General features: G+C 51.9%; 1 protein-coding gene across 3 annotated transcripts; it reads right to left on the bottom strand.

Moving 5' to 3' along the window:
* Positions 1–6,968: 6,968 nt before the first annotated feature.
* On the bottom strand, positions 6,969–17,893 carry LOC124100481 (phosphatidylinositol 4,5-bisphosphate 3-kinase catalytic subunit delta isoform-like). 3 transcript variants are annotated; one of them, XM_046456004.1, is made up of 22 exons: positions 17,750–17,893; positions 15,964–16,192; positions 15,634–15,866; positions 15,051–15,230; positions 14,748–14,897; positions 14,302–14,391; positions 13,011–13,232; positions 12,274–12,370; positions 12,055–12,185; positions 11,622–11,672; positions 11,381–11,548; positions 11,173–11,294; positions 10,834–10,977; positions 10,585–10,684; positions 10,289–10,467; positions 10,077–10,189; positions 9,837–9,915; positions 9,198–9,365; positions 8,518–8,641; positions 8,201–8,346; positions 7,722–7,854; positions 6,969–7,106 (listed from the first exon to the last, which is right to left on the bottom strand). In XM_046456004.1, exons 1-22 carry the CDS (start codon positions 17,891–17,893, stop codon positions 6,969–6,971), a joined length of 3,141 nt encoding a protein of 1,046 aa, XP_046311960.1. The 3 variants fall into 3 exon arrangements, with proteins under 3 accessions (XP_046311960.1, XP_046311961.1, XP_046311962.1); XM_046456005.1 differs by having other exon boundaries at positions 11,381–11,545; XM_046456006.1 differs by having other exon boundaries at positions 14,748–14,810.
* Positions 17,894–18,974: the final 1,081 nt, after the last annotated feature.

Below are 18,974 nucleotides of genomic sequence, written 5' to 3'. Positions count from 1 at the left end.
CTCTGCTTGGGGAGGCCTCCTTACCTTCCTGGACATTCCTTACTGCTGCTGATGTACCCACCTTCTTTCCCTCTGAGGTTTTGGGAGATCCTGTTCCTGAGAGGGCTTCTTACTTGCCTGGTGTCATCATGATCATTGGAAACCAATTCAGGGTCTTTCCATCTTTCCCTGACTGATCTGTGGCTCTGAGATATGTCTTTCGGCTCACTCCATAGGAGGACAGTGTTCCTGCTGTTGTTGCCCAGGATTTGTGCAGTGCTCTCATTTGTTTGTTTGCTTTGTATATTTCACACTGGGATCAAACCCAGGGCCATGTGTGTGCTAAGGACATGCTCTACCACTGAGCCACACCCTCAGTAGCCCCCAATTCTTGAATTTGACTCTCCCTTAACTCTCTTGCTTTCCTGAAAAGGGGTTTGTGAGCTTGAGCCTGAGTTGGGTGTCCATTAGGTATGACCAGCTTTGGTGGGCCCCACAGGCTCAGTGACATCTGGTTGGGCCATTTCTGCAGTTCAAGAGTCCCTGCTATCTGAGGCGGTTGCATATGGAGGAGTGAGAGGAACCAAACCCAGAGTAGGAGAGCCTGGAGGTGGACACAGCTCACCTGCAGCAGAAGGGCATTGAAGTGAACCCCTCTGACCTGGGCATGGTTTTCCAAGGTGAGAGGCCAGAGCCAGCTGGAGGCCACATGGCTCCCAACATCTGCAAACTTGTGGAGAGTCAGCATTGTTGCACAATGTCCCCCTTCTGAACAAGAAGAGGACATGTGGCACTAACTTACAAAGGACTAGCATATGCCCCTACAACGCCAAGCATGCTGTTTGTTTCCCCAATTGGAAAACCACATGCATTTGGCCTGGTGGCTCAGCAACCCAGGTGCCTACCTTTAGCAACTGGGGCCCTGGCTCTGGCCCTACCCAGCTTCCAAACTTGAGCCACCTGATACTCTTCTTAACCATGCAGGTGTAGCACCATGGCCAGCTACCAAAAGGTTTTGTAACTCCTGTGCTACTGGAACTGACATACCTGGTAGTTCATTGACCAACTGGTAGTTCATCTGACCATCTGGTAGTTCATTCTCATCTGCTCTGAGCTAAATGGCTGCTACCTCAGCAATGAACTTAAGGAGGAGGTGTGCATAGGGCTCCTACCCAGAAGAGCCAGCTGTGGTGGTGACAGAGGGCCCTTCTCTTGGCCCTGATGTTTTTAGACACACTTTAGCACACTCATCATGGCAAATGAGGCTGACCCCAGGAGTGGTGGCCTTCTTCAGCCTGGCCTGCTCTGGTTAGACCTGTGCAGTCTGTACTGACAGGTTGGGCTGCTGCTCCATTCCACCATCTGCTGCATTCTGAGTGAGAGCCTGAGGAACCCTGGAGGGAGGTGATAGAGAGCAAGTGTCAGGGAATACCACAGGAAGGGACAAGGTTGTTGCTAAAGTATTCACACATGAGACACAAGGACGCTCTTCTATAAAGAACAGCAGCTGGTTAACTAAAGGATCCTTGTAGTGGTGTCAGGTCACTGGATATGTTGGCAGTGAAGTAGGGTCCTTGGACTGATTCAGGGACCCACCGCACACAGGGCTGACACTGCCCCAGCTTGCAGTGGTCACTCTCAGACCACAGCAGGGAGAACACCACCCTGCTCTGAAGCCTTCATCAGCATCTTCTGTGGCTTTGTCGTTGCTCAAGGGCTCTGTGGTCTGGGGAATTGGATCCAGGGTTGTTATTAGCAACTGACCATCTTTACCATGAAAGGAAATAAAAGATTTTGCATTGTGTCATCTTTCCAGTTTCTAGGTTTTGGGGTAAGGCAGGGGAAATGTCTACACCATCCACTTCCCAAGTGACTAGGACCTGACGTTGCTTTGCCACTCTACTCTCATGGATGGATTATTTTATAAAGTTAACTATAAAGGAATTATTAGAAAAGTGCTGTTTCTTGGACATGGAACAACATCAGATTTACAGTGGTTTCTAAGTGCTTATAAGTGTTTTTTTTTGTTTTGTTTTGTTTTTGTTTGTTTGTTTGTTGTTATTAGAAAAGTGCTGGGCTGGGGATGTGGCTCAAGTGGTAGCATGCTCGCCTGGCATGCGTGCGGCCCGGGTTCGATCCTCAGCACCACATACAAACAAAGATGTTGTGTCCACAGAAAACTAAAAAATAAATATTAAAAACTCTCTCTCTCTCTCTCTCTCAAAATAAAAAATAAAAAATAGAAAAGTGCAGTTTCTTGGACATGGAACAACATCAGATTTACAGTGGTTTCTAACTTCTTACAAGTGTTTTTTTGTTTTGTTTTCTTTTGTTTTTTCTGGTCACTGACACATGCACCATTTTCTTACAGCAGGGCCCAGGGGCTACTCAGACTAGCATTGTTCACAGCTGCTGCTGCCCCATTTCTCCTCTTGGAAACAGTCAGGATGCTCATCCCTAATGATCCTGTCCACTGCAGGTGAACATGATCCATGCTGCCAATCCTGTGGAACATGCCAGCCACATGGCTGCCCAACCACAGTTTGTTCACCCTAAGCAATGCATTTTTGTTTACCTGTCAGGCCACAACCTGCTCAGTCCTCAATCATTTACAGGAAGGACTTGGGAGGCACCTAGGTGCAAACACTAAGCATCACACAGAGCTTAGGCAGATATCCCTGTCCCACCTGGCTGGGAGCACTGCAGCACTGTTCCCACTCCCCATCACACACAAGGAAATGATTGCCTGCCCACAGCCACAGTGACGGAGCAATTTGTGACCATGCAAACCTCTTTCTGGCGCTTTCTAGTCTCTGAGGGTCAGGTGGAGTATGCCAACCTAGGATAGCCAATGGCAGGTGGGAAGCCTCAATCTGGGTGACCTCTCTGCAGCCCTGTTTGTCCGTTTTTCTCCCGTGACAGTCATTCTGAATCCTGCCACCATGGTGATTGCTGTTTGCATGTACTTCATGGTGTTTATGATCATCCTAGGGGAGCTTCATATCTGGGCTGCACATCAGTGAACCTCATGGGACCAGGACACGGGGAAGGAGAATGAGGTGGATGGCAATGACTCTGCCTTGACCATCACCATGAACTCCAAATGGAGGTAGAAGCACACAAGGCCCCAGGCTGCAGAGTACTGTAGGCCAGGCTCCTCCATGTCCATGGGCCTCCACCTTATAACCACACAACTTGGTGAGCTAGGATCCTCAAATCCAAGGGGGTAATCTGAGGCTCAGTGAGGCCTTACTGAAGTTCATACAACCTAGTGAGTGTAAGTGCAGAGATGAGCTGGCTTCAGGCTGGTGCTTCTCCCACTCTATGCAGAGACAGTGCTCCAAGGAGGGAACTGAGCATCCCCATCCAGGAGCTCTCTGCATGCCTGGACTCCATGGAGAGGCCACTTCCAGTGAGGCCTAGGCTGCTGTCCCTGGACATTATCCCTCACTGGGGGACATCTCCCTTCTGCTGCTGCTCCTGGTAGGTGGGCACTCGGTAACTTGGCCATGAGCTGGACTTGCAGACCTACCAGTACTAGCACAGTGGTGAGGAGGAGGAGGAGGAAGAGGAAGAGCAGTGTGAGGCTGGAGAGGAGGAGGAGGAAGACATCATTATCGACCAGTGGGAGAGCTGTGAGGAGAAGGAGGGTGGCCCTGGGGAGAGCCAGAACTTCAACCAGCATCAGCAGCTGAAGTGGGAAAGCTCCACACTCAGCTACTGAGTGCAATCTGGACTCTTGCATCCCCCCCTCAGAGTATCTGCTACACATCTCCCAGCCAGCAGGTCCTCCATGTACAAAATCTCTTCAGCCAGCAGGTCTGTGGACTCCCACTGCTAATTATCCTCCCATGCCCAATGTGTGGGACTGTAGGCTTCCACCATCTGCCCACCCCTGCAGGATCTCGTTTTCCCAAAAGCCAGGAGCTGACTCTTCCTCCCTGCCACATCCTGCCAGCTAAGGGACTGCATCACTCCAGGCTCCTGCCATCCAGTGAGTTGCCCACCTCTTGCACCTCCAGAAAAGTTGCAGTGACTAGACTAGCTGACAAAGAGTAAAAATTGGTAATCATTTTTTCTTTTTCTTTTTGAAGGTCTTTATTTATTTTTTCCAAACTAGTGCTTTTACAAGTGGGAGAATGGGGTTAATATGTAGATGATCAACTGACTTTTTAATGCTTTGTAAATACATTGGAATTCTCTGTGTCCTTTGTGCAGGTGTACTCAGGACTAGGATGCCAAGTGCAGTGACTCTGCTTCTGTTCCCTCTCCCTCGGGAAACTAGGAGGGGAGGCCTACTCACTCTGGTCTAGGCATGAGGCTATGTTAGATTTGGTGTGCTGTTTGGGACCAGAGTAGTGGTTTGTGTTTGAAGTCTGGAAATGGGTCTTCATCTTTGGGGTTCTGCACACTTCTAGTGTCATGTTTGGGATGGGAGCTGTGGGGTCCCTGGCTTCTCATGCACTCCTCTCAGGACCATGAGCTTCCTTTTCTGTCACCCAGGCTTTGTGTTCCTGTAATGAGGCTTCATAAATGTCCATTTTCCTGCTGGTGAAGTTCTCTGTGGTTCATTGAAACTGAAAGCTGTGGTGCAGATCACTTGACCACTTGGTTTTGGAGATAGCAGTGGTTTCCTGAGGGATTTGCACTCATAATGGAGGAAGGCAGAGTGCTACAATGTTCCAAAACAGTCTGCATCTACCCCACCCCAGCAAAGACTGATCTCCTCTTGGGAGGAGTTGGGGCTAGAGCCACAAAGAACTTTAATCTTCATGTACATGTCAGATGCTAGACTGTAAACCTGGGGGTCATCCTGCACACTGCCCCTGTGTCCTCACTGCCAGTCTTAAGGATGGCTGTGCTGTTGTGTGGCTGCCCATCCACATGCAGTCTGTGTAGATGCTGTCTAGACAGTGGTAGAAGCTAACAGAGAGGGATGTCCTCATATGGTCTGTAGTGCCTTGGTGTTTCTGCCCAAATGCATGTATTGATGCTAGGTGGGAAAGTGTGTACACTACAGTAAAGTTCTTGTTCTAACTCCAACTGGACTGATGCCTGTTTACTGGCTTGTTTAAACTTTGTTTTCCCTTGATTTCTTTTTGAGCCAAGAACATAAGACCATAGAAAGGCTTTAATTTCTTTCCACTTGCCTTTCTGTCTTGTGAACAAAAGACTGCAGACTCAACCCACATCAGTGATATTTAACTTGCAACATGAAATGATTGAAAACAAATAGAAGCTGTTCTCACTGGGCAACAGACCATACACCCAGAAACCACTGAGGTTGTGCAAGGTCTGTAGCCCATGCCTTGAAGCATAATACATAGACATGTGTGTGTTTTTTCCTATTGTAAAGGAGGCAGGTGGCCTGATTAAATTCAGCATTTATTTGGGAACAAAAGTGTCATCTCTGGCTACTGCAGATGAGACAGGTGCTCTGGTGGCACAACAGCTATTGAAAATGCAGAGAGCTGGCATCTGGAATTCCTTACAACCTGTGCACCTCTGCTGCTAAGGGCCAGAGTCTGCTGGCTCTGCCAAGTCTTGGGAGACACCTGAGAGGTCAGCAGTGAGCCCAGAAGGTCCTGATTGAGCTAACTGTGCATCAGGATTATCAGGGGCTTCTTCATATTTTTTTGTTTACACTGCTAGAGATCAAACCCAGGGCCTCATGCATACTCAGCACATGCTGTATGATGGGCTCTGGCCCCAGCCCACTGTGTGTTTCTAAAAGCCCAAGTCCTGGATGCTTCACTACAGTGGGCTTCAGAAAGCTGAAAGAGGCACAGGAACCTGCAGTAGGGACAGTTTCTTTTGTCTAGCCCTTTGGGATTACTGAGGCTAAGCTTGCACTATCTCAGAATAAGTGCCCTCAGAGAGAAAGATCCCGCCTGATATGGTCCAAGATTATTCCCAGATGGTTCCTCAAAGGTGAGCCCTGGGGGACATCAAGCCCCATCCCTCCCTTAAACCTGCCAGAGCAGGCAGCCTATTCACACATCACCACACAGAACCCCTCTGACCTTTCACCCTGACCAGGAGGAGCTCTGCCAAGCTCATTTTTTATACTGACATAGGGGAGACAGGCTCCTCTGCAGCTGTAGAAGTTCAGTAAATAGAGTGGTATTATTTTCTTACCTGAAGGTGAAAGAGGTGAGGGCATCCTCTACCTGAGAGTCACTTTAGCAGTGAAGAGTAAGCATCCCTGTGGCTACAGGGTGCCCTGGCTTCTTTGGGAGCTGCCAGGACTTGGTCAATGGAGAACATGCAGGGTGGGCCACACAGGTGACAGAAGGTGATCTGGGGATTGAGGTGTCCTAAGTGGACAGGAGGCCAAGTAATTGCTAGGTGGGGAGCCTGGGAACAAGGCTTCCTCAAGAGGAGGTCAGTCTCTGCTGGGCAAGATCCACCAGCTGGAAGACCTGGAATGCCCATTCTAAGACAAGAGCAGTGGTTGGACACAGTGCAGCACCCCTCCTCTGCACGAGGTTGCATTTGCATTTATGGTGCTTGGTTCTTTTTGTTATTTTTCACTTGTAGATGGAAAAATACCTTTATTTTTAATTTATTTTTATGTGGTGCTGAAGATTGAAACCAGCACCTCACACAGGCGAGACAAGCACTCTACTACTGAGCTTACAACCCCAGCCATGGCTGTTTGGTTCTTTATTATTTTTAGCAGTGACAGTGGAATATATTACAATTCTTGTTACACAAATAGAGCAAAATTTTTCATATCTCTTGTTGTATACAAAGTATATTTACACCAATTTGTGTCTTTGTACATCTACTTTGGATAATAATGTCCATCACATTCCCCCATCATCTTTAAACATTTCTTGTCTGTCTAAATAACTAGTGTAAACAAAAGGCAATTGTGTTGTTCTTTCTTATGAGGTGCAGTTCAGGTGTGATGCCCCATCTAGGACAACCAAGGGTAGCTGTCCTCAGAACAGGTTTGCCAGCCTGTGGTGGCTCAGAGGTGGCCACTATTGCCGGTTGTCTTTGGTCAGGTTGTGTGCCAGCCAGTTCACTTTGATCTTCCAGCTCTCCCTCAGGGCTTCATTGAACTTCACCCGGAAGTGCTTCAGCCCCTCCTCCTCTGTCTTCCCCAGCGCCAGAGTGTCCTGGGACAGAATCATTAAAACTGCATCAACATTCAGGGGTCCTGACCCTGCTGCATCTGCAATCCCTTCTGCCTCCCTGTACTCCTGCCCCCTCGGGTTGTTGAAATTCCTTCCTAAAAGAACTGCAAGCAGATGGTCAGGCAGCCTCACCTTATCTGAGAGAAGGACAGGAGAAGCTTTAGGGAATACACCCCCTCCCACTCTGCCTCTCATCAACTGAAAAGACAGGAATGGAAAGTGTCTTGCAAACCTACAAGAGACTTTATCTCATGCATGAAAGACACTGAGGACACATGGGATGACCAAAGAAGATCACAGTTTACCTGCAACTGGGCAGGACTAGGCCCAGAGAGTGCAACATTCTGGCCACTTCCCACCATACTGCACTGCTGGGCCTGGGACGGCATGAGGGTCCCCATCTGTGAGGTGAATCTCCTAGGTCCCTGAGCTGTTCGTGCAAGATGCACTCTGACCAGGATGAGCTCTGCCAAGCTCATTTTCTATACTATACATAGAGGAGGAAGGCTCCTCCACAGCTGTAGAGGTTCAGGCAGGCCTTGGGAAGTATGTGGTGGACCCTAGCCTCTAGTCTGGTGTGGCCCTGTGCTGGCATACCTTCAAATACTGGATGTCTTTGGAGGAGCTGAGCTCAGGCAGGCCTGCTGCCTGCATCAGAGCAAAGAGTTGGAGGAAGAGGAGCCCATGGCACCGCAGAATGCTGTAGGCCTGTTCACAGTAGCCTCGAAACCTGCAGAGGTGGAGGAAATAGATAAAGCCCTGGGTCCTCCCTGCCACCCCCAGCCCCAAACAAGCAGGGGTTCTGCATCCAGCCAGCACCTGCTCCTGAGTGTCAGCCCCTGGTCGGGTTATGGGTGTACCCAGATCCTCTAACCAATGCCCCTGCCTGGGCCTGCCTCCTATACCTCCCATGGACCTCCTGTTTGCACGGCCCAACAGGGTACTCTGGGATTGGGGTGCACCTGCAGAGAAGGCAGCACCCCCAGGGTGGAGGCAGGAGTTAGCCTGATGGCTATGTCCCCATCCATGCCCCTGGCTGGACACTGTCCCCTCACTGGGGCCCTGGGTACCCTCACCTTTCAAATTTCTCATTATTACTAGTCTTGCCCTGCTGAATCACGTGGACAAGGTCATGGGTGAGGATGAATGGGACTCGCTCACGGTTGATTCCAAACTTGGTCTTGAAATTCCCCAGAAAGTGGCCAAAGTCAATATGAAATAGCTGAGGGGAATGAAGGGCAGCTACTGAACAGGCTTCACAAAGAGAGGTTCTGTTTAGAGGAAGTCAGCAGGACTTGGGACACTCTTCTGGGAGCTGTGGGCAGGGCAGAGAGGCCGCTGGGCCAGGCATGTAAGACAAGCTCACTGGGCAGCTGAACACAGTGCCCCTTACCTGCCCATTCTCATGGATCATGATGTTGTCACTGTGCCGGTCACCGATGCCCAGCACATATGTGGCCACACAGTAGCCAGCACAAGAGAGGGTGAACTCCTCAATGGCTCGATCCAGGGCTTCTCTGGGTGGGGAAGATTGAAAACCAGGGCTCCTTATATTTTCCCTCCTCTTGAATCTGGCCTTGTGTTAATCAACAAGGAAGGCATTATTCTGGAGCATAGGTCACCATGCCCAGCTTGAAATTGCCCCCTTCTTCCATACAATACCATGCAGAGAAGCCAAGGTCTATTGTTAGTTGTGTCTCTATGCAGCCTCTCTTCATCTGACAGCCAATTCCCTAGGTGTGTGACTGGGCCCTTGGTAGATGCTCTGGGCCCAGGCAATATCACAGATGCTAGCCATAGCACCAGCTATTTCAAACCACAGCAGAAACACTCAGCAGAACCCACTCAAGCTACATATTTGTGACTAAACATGGTGGTGGTTTTAACACCCAAATAGTTGAGTAGCATAACACAGTCATGAAAAATGGACACCCGGGAACAGTGACCTTCTCTGTCCTGCCCCAAATCAGATGTGGGCCAGTGCTCAGATGAGCCAAGCAGCCATGGAAACTGTCACAGGCCTTCCCTCACCTTTCACTCTATCGAGCCTCTCCCAGGAATAAGAAAGCCTACCCAGGGTTCTTGGACTTGAGCCAGTTGAGCAGGGCATCCTTGTTGAAGGCAGCTATGGCAGACAGGTTGCTCTGGTTCAGCTGGATGTTGGCAATGGTGTCCGAGTGCTGCACCACCTCAATGAGGCCCATGCAGTCACCAGTGAGAAGGCAGCTGTAGGGGGTCATCCTAGCACATGAGAGGAGGCACAGGCAGACACTATGGTTAAGGACATTCTCTGGGGCTACTGGAACCCCCAGGAAATTGAGGCGCCCAAGAAAACCACAGGGGACACTGCTCAAGTTCCTGAGGATGCGAGAGGGGGTGTGGGGCCCTGGGGAAGGTGCCTCAGAGACACAGAACTGGCACCCAAGTTGCAGAGCACACCTTGGCTGGGCTCATGTTTGCTTTGAAGAGAATGAGTCAGCGGGCTTGGAAGAAGGTGGCACTGCTCCCCAAGGGGTAGGAAGCCAGGAAATAGGAGCTGAGCACCAGGAATGGCCTTACCCAAACCCTTCCAGCTGCCCTACCCCTCTTGTGAGAACAGCCCCTCTCACAACCAACATGGAGTTGTCAGTTTAGACCAGGAACTCCTCCAGAAGCTCAGGCTCTGAGGCCTGTTATAGACCCAAACAAACAGGTGATGGACAGAGGCCCCACCTTAGGTCCAGGCCCTCCTGCTTCCACAGGGTGTCCATGAGCTGGATCTTCTGCAGAGTCAGCATGTCCTGGCGGAGGTCTGGAAGGGCAGGAGTTTCTAGTGGGTTATACACCCATGCAAGGCTCAGAGTATCTGAGCTCTGTCTTCTCAGGGAACCCCCTGGGGCCCTACCACAGAACAGTATGGGCCTAGGTGAGAAGGCCAAGGCCTCAGCATGTCCCCTGCCCAGCCTGGCTCACCATCCCCATTCCTAAATATGATGCCAACGCTGTCACCACTGCCTGCCTCCTCACTGCTGTACATGATCCACAGGGGTTTCATCTTGGAGTCCATGAAGGTGCACCTTTCCACACTGCAGGCAGAGGGCAGTGTTGGCCTGGGCAGTTGGGGGCTCAGGGTGGGGGAGGGGGCTTAGGGCCTGGCTCCAGGTGGGGCTAGGCCTGGGGCTCACCAGACTTCTGCCAGCATCGTGCTGGGGTCCAATGGGGACTGCAAGTGTGAAAGGGGTTCTAGGTAAGTATCCTGGCGCATGTACAAGTGCATCAGCTCCTTAGTTTGGGGCTTGGTGGTCTTCTGGGAGCTCACTTTCACAAAGTTGCTCAGGGTCTTCAGCTTGCTCAGTGCTTCTGCCTGGTGGGCAGAATGGAGTAGCAGCAGTGCACATGAGCCTGAGCCAGAACCAGGAGTATGACTGTGAAGGGGCCTGGAAGGGGAACCCGCCTCAGGCACAGGCACTCTGAGCCTCACCTGCTTCATCAGCACCTTCATGTGGTGGGTGCTGCCCCTGAAGTAGGCCTCCATGATGAGGCCGAAACGCAAGGCCACGGATGGCACATGCATCTCAGAGCTGGAGGGAGAAGATGGGGCTGAGAATGGCCAGGAGTGGCACATAGCCCCTCCCCAGCCCAGTAAACATGAGGTCAGCAGGCCAGGAGACCCTCATCCCCCATGGCCTTTCTAGGTTCCCAAGGAATCAGCAGGGGTGCATCCAGCTACCAAAGATGCCAGAAGAGGAAGTGGCCAAACTTTCGGTTGGCCAGAGCCCGGTCCAACAAGAATTGGGTCAGTTCGCAGTCCAGGTAGGACTTGTACTTGAGGACCTGCACCAGCTGCAGCAAGCACTGGGAAAGCTTGTCGTTGCTGTAGGGGAGGAAGGCTGGTTGAGTCTGGGGTTCTGAAACTCAGGACAGAGGTCTCCAGCTGGCAGGTGACTGGAAAGAGGGTGAGGCCAGCCTGGGCTCATCTTCACCCAGCACCCACTTCCAGGTTGCCAGGGCAAGCTGTCTTAGTGAGGAGCTGGCAGCCTGTGGGCCTCAGTGCCCAGCTGGGACTCACGTCAGTTTCTGCAGGGACCTGATGGCAAAGGAGCCCATGTGGCAGTCGGGGAAGCTGAAGTCCAGCAACTCCAGGGCATTCAGGACAGGAAGCTCGGGCCAGGAGCACAGCAGGTAGAGCATCTGGAGGACGCTTTGCAGTCAGGTGGTGGGCGGCCCACTGCTATCTCTCTACTCCAGCTGTGCCCCTGGTGCCCCTCTCCACCCACCTGGGCCACATCCTCATGCTTGTTCCACTTAGTCACGAGCAGCAGGTGGGCCAGAGCCTCTGGGAAGTGCTCCTGCACTTCATGCCGCATCTTCCACACCAGGTCCTTCTCATGCTCATACAGCTCTCCCGACCCCCGCTGCTCCAGGATTCCCTGCAGCTGCAGCTTCTAAGGGGTGCAGGCAGAGTGAGGCCTCCAGCCCAGCACCTGGCTCCATGCCCCACCAGCCACCCCAGCTCACCTCCTCCTTGGTGGTAGGCCCACGCTCCCCGTGACGTCCCAGCTCTAGGATCTGCAACAAATGTACCTGCTGTGAGCTCCCCAGGCCTGGGCCAGCACTGGCAGGGCTCTAGGCAGGGCATCTGCACCTCAGCACTACTGCCAACCACTCTTGCTGGTGGGAGCCCTCCTACACACTGCAGGGCATTCAGTAGCATCTCCAGGCTCAGCCTGCCACAGGCCAGTAGCACCTCTCCCATTGGCTGTGAGAGCAAAATGTCATCAGACATCACCAACATCCCCTGGTGGGCCACATAGCTACTGGAAGGCCTCAAATCAGCATGATGACCCAGCCCCCAGCAATGGGCAAGGCCTGGGGTGGCCAGGGACCCCCTCTGAGGACCTCCAGGAAAGCTCTTGGTTAGAGCTCAGCTTCCAGGAAGGACCTCACTGACCTTCTCCAGGGCAGGGTAGTACACAGGGTGAGGGGCCACCTTGGGCAGGTAGATGACCAGGGTGACAGCACTCTCTGTGTTGGGATTGCTATGCACAGTACCCATGGGGTTCAGCAGGTCTCCTTTCTCATCTGAAGGCAGGGAGAGATGTAGTTGTAGGGGAACCAGATCTGGATGTCTCACCCGCCAAGAGCCTCTCCCTGCTGGGCCTGGGTCCACCTGGGACAGAGGGCCACATGCAGAGGCAGAGCTCCCCAGTCTTGAGCTGGTCCTTGTAGTCAAACAGCATGAGGTTGGCCCAGGCGATTGGGCAGTCCTGGAGAAGGATACTACAGATCAGAGTGAGCCTCTTCTTGTTCATATGCAGAATGGAACCAGTCTCCAGGCCAACCAGGAGAGAAGACCCAGACTGCATGCAAGGTCTCCAAGTTAGACCCAGGAGGAGGGGAAGGACCCGCTATCTCTTTCCTGTCAGAGTTTCAGTAATTAAGGCAGCAAGATCCCTTCCTGGCTTCCTGCATCTTCACACCCAGCATCCAGAGACACTTGAGTAAGCCCACCAGTCCCATAGCTGGCCCAGGTCAAGGGGCAAGTCACATCCTGGGTCTAGTGATTTGGGGCCCAGCCACACTCTCCCCAGGCAGCCACTAACTCATCATTTCTGTCCCCCAGAGAACACTGTCCTTCCACCAAGGGAGCTGCCTCCAGGACCCCTAAGGACCACAGGTCTGGGCTAGATATTTCAAGTCAGGCAACTCATGAGCTGTTACTCAGGCAGCACAGGAAGCCAGACTAAGGAGCCAGACTAGGGAGGGCAGAGAGACTGGGGTCCCCAGGCTCTCCCAGGACCCCTGTCCTCAGGGTGCCTGCCTGTGGGAGCAGGATGGCAAGAGGCCCCAGTAATGGGTTTCACTGGGTGTCTGAGGCCTGGGCCTCTCCCAGTCAGCCCAACCTACCACCTTCTTGGACTTTTTCTTGCTGGAGCACGCCTTCTTGGCCTTCTCCATCACTGCATAGAGTGCAAAGCAGAGCCGGGCCATGCGCGGCAGGTCACAGATGTTGGTGTCAAACTCCAGATGCTGCTTCCACATGGGCTCTGAGCACATGCTCACCTCCAAGCTGGACATCGTCTTGCACAGCATCTCATTACCATGGAAGAGCCCGGCCTGCACCACCAGCTGGGGAAGGGGTACAGGGCATGAGTGAGGGAGCGAAGGCACCACCCCATCTAAAGTTCCAATCCTCTCCTTGAAGGTCCCCATTTACACAGGGGTCCAAATCTACTTCTTGCATTGAGAGTGGTCCAGCAGAGTGTAGGCTAGCAGTTCAGTGGTACAGGTGTCTTGGGGCATTGGTACCCCAGGCTGTACTGGGGCAAGCCAGTCTCAGTACACTTGACTCTGTGGGTCAACTCAGAACCTCAGTTTCCTCATCAGAGTTCAGAAGTTCCAGGGTCCCTTCTGCTTCTAACAGCTCTGGCTACCTTCATGCCTAGCATCTTCTGAGCCCCATGTGGCTCATAAGACTGCCTGACCAGTCTCCAGTGAACCTGTTCCAGTTCCAACCTGCCAGCCCATCCCCAGAGCTGCTCCCACCCAATCCTCCGTGACTCCTGCAGACACACCCCCTTCCCAGATTGTAAAGTAATGCCAAAAAAAGAGACCCAGACAAGACATGCTATGCTCTGTGGACCCAGACAGGCATCACCTCCCAGAAGTGGGACAATAAATCCACCTCTGCAGGTGGTTCTGAGTGCAGAGGAGCCATGAAAGTGCTTTTTGAAGAGACAACAGGGCACTGTTCCCCAAGCCCACGGGGGCTCAGCTTCCAGGGGGAACCATGTGCAGTGTCCCCCAGACTCTGGGCACCCCTGGGTGGGTAACCCCTGGAAGCACCTCAGCCCAGCTGCAGCCAGCTTCTATGGTGCCTTACACACCTCTGACTGTGCCTCCTACTTCAATGGGCTGTGCCTGATTCCACAAGCTCCACCAAAGTCAAATACCCACAAGTTGCTTGGCACAGGTTTCCATTAATTGGCCTCCCTGGCCTGATGGCCTGCTCCCCTCCCCTCTTATTGTTTGGATGTGGCTTACAGCCAATCCAGGCAGAGATAATGAGTAATGTGTCCAGGTGACTTTTGTGTGACACCCTCCCACTCTTCTTTCTCTGCTGCCCCTCCAGGCCACAGCACACCCTGTTTGTGCAAAAAAACCCACCTGTCCCCTCACCTGGTACCCGAGCCCCTACCTTCATCTGCTCATCAGCATTGATTTTGCTGCCCTGGATCAGCTCAATGCAGAAAGGCTGCCCCAGCGACCACAGGGACACAGAGGAGGGCTAGAGAGGAGAGGAGCTGGCTGCTGAAAGGCTGGGAAGAGGGGGAGAGGGTCACAACTTTGTGGCAAGGTTCAGAAACTTGTCACCAATACCATCCTTTAACAATCTGCCACACAGGGGCCCAGGGGCCCCAGCCCCCCTGAGATCTGCAGAGAAGTAGGCAATCTGGGATCGCAGTAGCTCAGACAGGACCCCACCTTGGGTGTCAGCTCAAGGCACTGACTCTCCAAAAGGACTGCACCATCCAAAGTCCCCTGGATCAACGCCTAGCCCTGGTGCTGCCCAAGAGGCTCTAGGATTGGCCAAAAGGAGGGAGGAAGAGAAAGAGGGTAAGAAAGGGGAGGACACCATCTCACCTTCTTCATGGGAATGGGGGGCGGTTTGGTGTGTGGTTTCTGGACCTGAGGGGCCAGTTTGCTCTGCTCATCCTGCATGGCAATGATGGAGGAGGAGTGCACCATGGTCAGGTGGGGGGTCAGTCCACTGTGCAGGCAGTGGCATATGTACTGAGATGAGAGTGTAAGGTTGAACTGTCAATGGGTGGCATATCAATTCAGTGGAACCAAGAGAGACCCACAGTCTAGCTCTGCCACTCCTATGCTGGCCCCTTCTAGAGTGGTAGGGATCCCAGAGTGCAGAGGGCTCCTTGCAGGCCTCACCTTGAACTGACAGAGCAGGTAGCTGCCATAGAGGTACTCATGCTGCCCATTCACCTGCAGCACATAGTCCTCAGGCTGCTCCATTGTGAGGTGTTGGTACACCTTGGCCTTCTTCTGGAGGGCGCAGGCCATCAGCGCTAGGGGCACATCCTTGGTGGACACATGGATGGTGAAGCTCTCCTGTGGGGAGGAGGGAGGGTTGGCATGCTGCTCTCAGGCCCATGGGCTTCTGGGGAAAAGGGGCAAGGCCACCTGCCTGCCTTTATTGTGTATCCCCAAGTGTGAGCCCCACAAGGGCAGGGCCTGGGTCATTCACCGGTGAAAGTAACAGCAGACACCCAGGAAATACTTGTCCAGTGAATTAAGGGACCAATTCAGCCTTGGTGAGCTTACCTGGTGGGATGCTTGACTACACCCCTTGCATGCCTGCATACCTGGCAAATGCCATGTGATGCCAGTTAGAGAAGAGAAATTTGGGGGCCTGGGACACTGGAGTGTTTTATCAGTGGAAGGTCCCCATGGGCACAGCAGCCCATGTGCCGCAGGTGGGGCAGCCTCCCTAGGACATGGGCTATGGGCTCACCCTGCTGCCCTCAAATTTGACATTGACCAGCAGGTCTGGGTTGGAGATCTGAGAGGTGTTGCTGTCCCCCCAGCTCCTGGTGGAGGGCTCCAGCTGAAGGGGAAAACTGTATTGCAGCCAGGCCTCCCAGCCCAGCTCCTGCCGGTGGGCAGCCGCCTCCTCGCTGAACTGGCACATCTTAGTGCGGAAGTCATTCACTTCTGGGTCTTGCAGGCAGTCGAACTCGTGGAGTCCTGTAGGGCAGGAGCAGGCTCAGTGCAGGTGCATGTGGCACCAGCCACCCAGGTGTGCCCTACCTTGCCGAGGCGGGGGCTGATCTGCGAGCCCTACCTTTGGCGATGAGGAGGCTGATCTGTGAGTTGATGAGCTTCTCCATGCGGTCACCCTGGCGAGTCACCAGGCGCAGCATGGGCAGGAAGGGCCGGACATCACAGAGCCACTGCTGCTCATCCTCTAGCTCCTGCTGCTCTGCGGTCTGGTTGACACAGGTGAACACGTAGGCCTTGGGGTCACTGAGCATGTGGAAGAGGGGCTCATTCTGGGCTTCGTGCCACAGCATCTGGGAGGAATGGTTATGGTCAGCCTTGCTGGCCATGACAGCTGCTGGGAGGCAGGCAGAGGCCTCTAATCTGGGGATCCCACTCTGCATGAGCCACATAGAGGGCAAAGGGAGACCCCAAGCATCACTTCCTAGGACCCCTTTGGCCCTTGGGACCAACCAGCTAGTCAGCAAGCTTCCTGTCCCTGTGCTCTGTGAAGAAAGACTTGATGTGTGGAGATTGGGGACTGAGCAGCCACTCCCACCTTAGACACATTATCTAGGGCTGCTTTCACCCCACCAAGTTGATGGTGGCCTTGAGCCGTGGCAGAGCTGAACCACTGTGACACATAACACATAGCCCACAAAGCTTCATATCAATAAAAATATGAAGAAATCAAAACCACAATGAAGTGAGAGATGGGACCCCAGGGACAAGTCTGCTACTGTAGTGTTTCAACTTTAGGCACATTGTTTGAAGTTCTGTAAGCACATCAAGTGAACCATATAATGATGTTTACAGGAACTAGAATATGAACAAGATGTTACTGTGGTCACTCAGAAAAACAAGTCATGAAAGTTCATAATCAGAATTTAGTTAGAATGTAGTTAGATAACAGGAAATGGCTAAGGTAGTGCCTGTGACTGTCTTCTATGGCAGGATCACAGGCAGGTCTCTTCCTTCTCATTCTTATTTTCCAAAATTTTATGGGCCATTATTATTATTGAATTCAGGGACACTCAACTACAGAGCCATACCCTCAGCCCTTTTGCCTATTTTATTTAGTGACAGGGTCTCACTTAATTGCTTCGAATCTCACTGCGTTGTTGAGGCTGGCTTTGAACTTGCAATCCTCCTGTCTCAGCCACCAGAACATTTGGGGACACACCCAGCTACTTTTGAAGTAGAAAAATTTAAGAAAGGATGGAAGGAAGGCAGAGAGAAATCTTCCAGGACATTAAAAAAATCCCTCAAGTGTGGTCCATTGCTTCTATCATTTTTTTTTCCTGTTCTCAATAATAGCTTTTAAAATTGTGAAATAAATTCTTGCCCTCGGGCAGTCCAAGGCATGACCCATTAAACCCAAGTTTGTAAGTGGCACAACCCCATTGAAAGCCACAGGACAGCATCTACCAAAGCAGATGTTCATTGCTTTGACTCAGTAATTCATCCTGAAATTTATTCAATGAACCTGAGGACCCTTTCCAAGGATGATGGGCACTATGTTGGCAACAGTTTTAAAGACAAATTCCTGCAAGGCCCTTATGTGGCTGGGAGCAGACTGTGGTCACTAAAGTGACAGACAGCATAATGTGAGTCAAACTTTCAAAGTTCCATTCCAGCACTGGAGGCTTAAGGGCAACTGAGGCTAGTAGCTGGCCCTCTGGTAACTAGGGAGTGGAACACATTGCCATAGGGTAAGCTGAATTCGGATAGTAAGTGGAGGTTAACCACACATTTTATACAAGTTTTTGACATTGTATATCTTTCAAAATTTACATCTGAGGTTCTCAAGTGTGAGGAACAATGCCTCTGTCTTTCTGAGCTCCCAGGGCTCACAGGAGACCAGGCAATACCTGCTTGATGGTGCTGAGGTTGGCATTGCGGGACACAGGGAAGCTCAGGTAGATCCCTGTCGGCAGAAGGAAGTCAACCACCACACTCTGATTCTTCTCCTCCTCGGTCCAGAATTCCATAGGACAGTCAATCCCCAGGGGCATTCTGCTTTGTTATTTCTCTGTGGCTACTCGACATGTAAAGGAAGCAAAGGCAGAGAGTCCTTTGAGAATAGTGTATGGGTGCCTTGGGCAGTGTGAAGCTCAGGGCTGAGGGCTCTCAGGTGGGCCCATGGTGTTCTCCTCCCACAGGGCCCCCACTGCCCAGGTAGCTGCTGCTCCTACTGCCCCAGATAACTGTCTGCACTCGGCTGCCTCTCACCCTGGTGGACACATCTGCCTCCCTCACCGTGGGCCCATAGACCAAATAATTTTCCTCTGGAAAGTATGCATCAGGGAGACGCTACCATCATGGCCACCAGCTAGCAAGGAGAGATGGCAGTGTGCCTGGGTGTACAACTCAGGATTCGCGAAAGGCCAAAGGCTATAACTGGACAAAATTTGTATTTTTATTTTTTGCACTGGGAATTTAAACCAGGGACACTCTAACACTGAACTACATCCCCCATCCTTTTTATTGATTTTTTCCTCCACCGGGATAGAACCCAGGGGAATGAAACTACTGAGCCCCATCCCCAGCCTATGTTTGTATTTATTTAGACACAAGGTTTCCATGAGGTATTTAGGGCCTTGATAAGTTTCTGAAACTCTCTTTGAACTTGAAATCCTCCTGTCTCCGCTTCCTAAGCAATTGGAGTAACCGGTGTGCACCCCAGTGTGTGTGTATTTGTGTGTGTGTGTGTGTGTGTGTGTGTGTGTGTAAGATTTGGTGAGATATATTGATTGAACTGAGCCCCCAACCTGCCCCCACCACATACATAACAAAACATTACAGAGAAATTTTGTATTCCATACACTCCAGAACCAGGTCAGCCCCTCATTTCCCTCACCCCCAGCTTCCCCTCCAGGTCACCACCATCTGGAATCTGTTTATCTATAGCCTCCATCAGTGTTTTTACTACTAATTTGTATCCACAAAGAAGTCCTAATATTTTTGAATGCCTTCAACCTTCCTAAACTAGTGAATCTTCTGCAACCTGCTTTGGCCACTCAATTTATGTTCCTTAGATCCATCCACGTGGATGAATACATGTAGCAGTAGTACATTCATTTTAACTCCTGCAAG

This window comes from Marmota monax, unplaced genomic scaffold, assembly GCF_021218885.2.
Source record: "Marmota monax isolate L192 unplaced genomic scaffold, Marmota_monax_Labrador192_F-V1.1 WCK01_AAM20220418_F8-fsc00566, whole genome shotgun sequence".
NCBI classification, from domain to species: domain Eukaryota; kingdom Metazoa; phylum Chordata; class Mammalia; order Rodentia; family Sciuridae; genus Marmota; species Marmota monax.
Note: the sequence above shows the minus strand (reverse complement) of the source record. Positions and strands in the feature narration are given on the sequence as shown.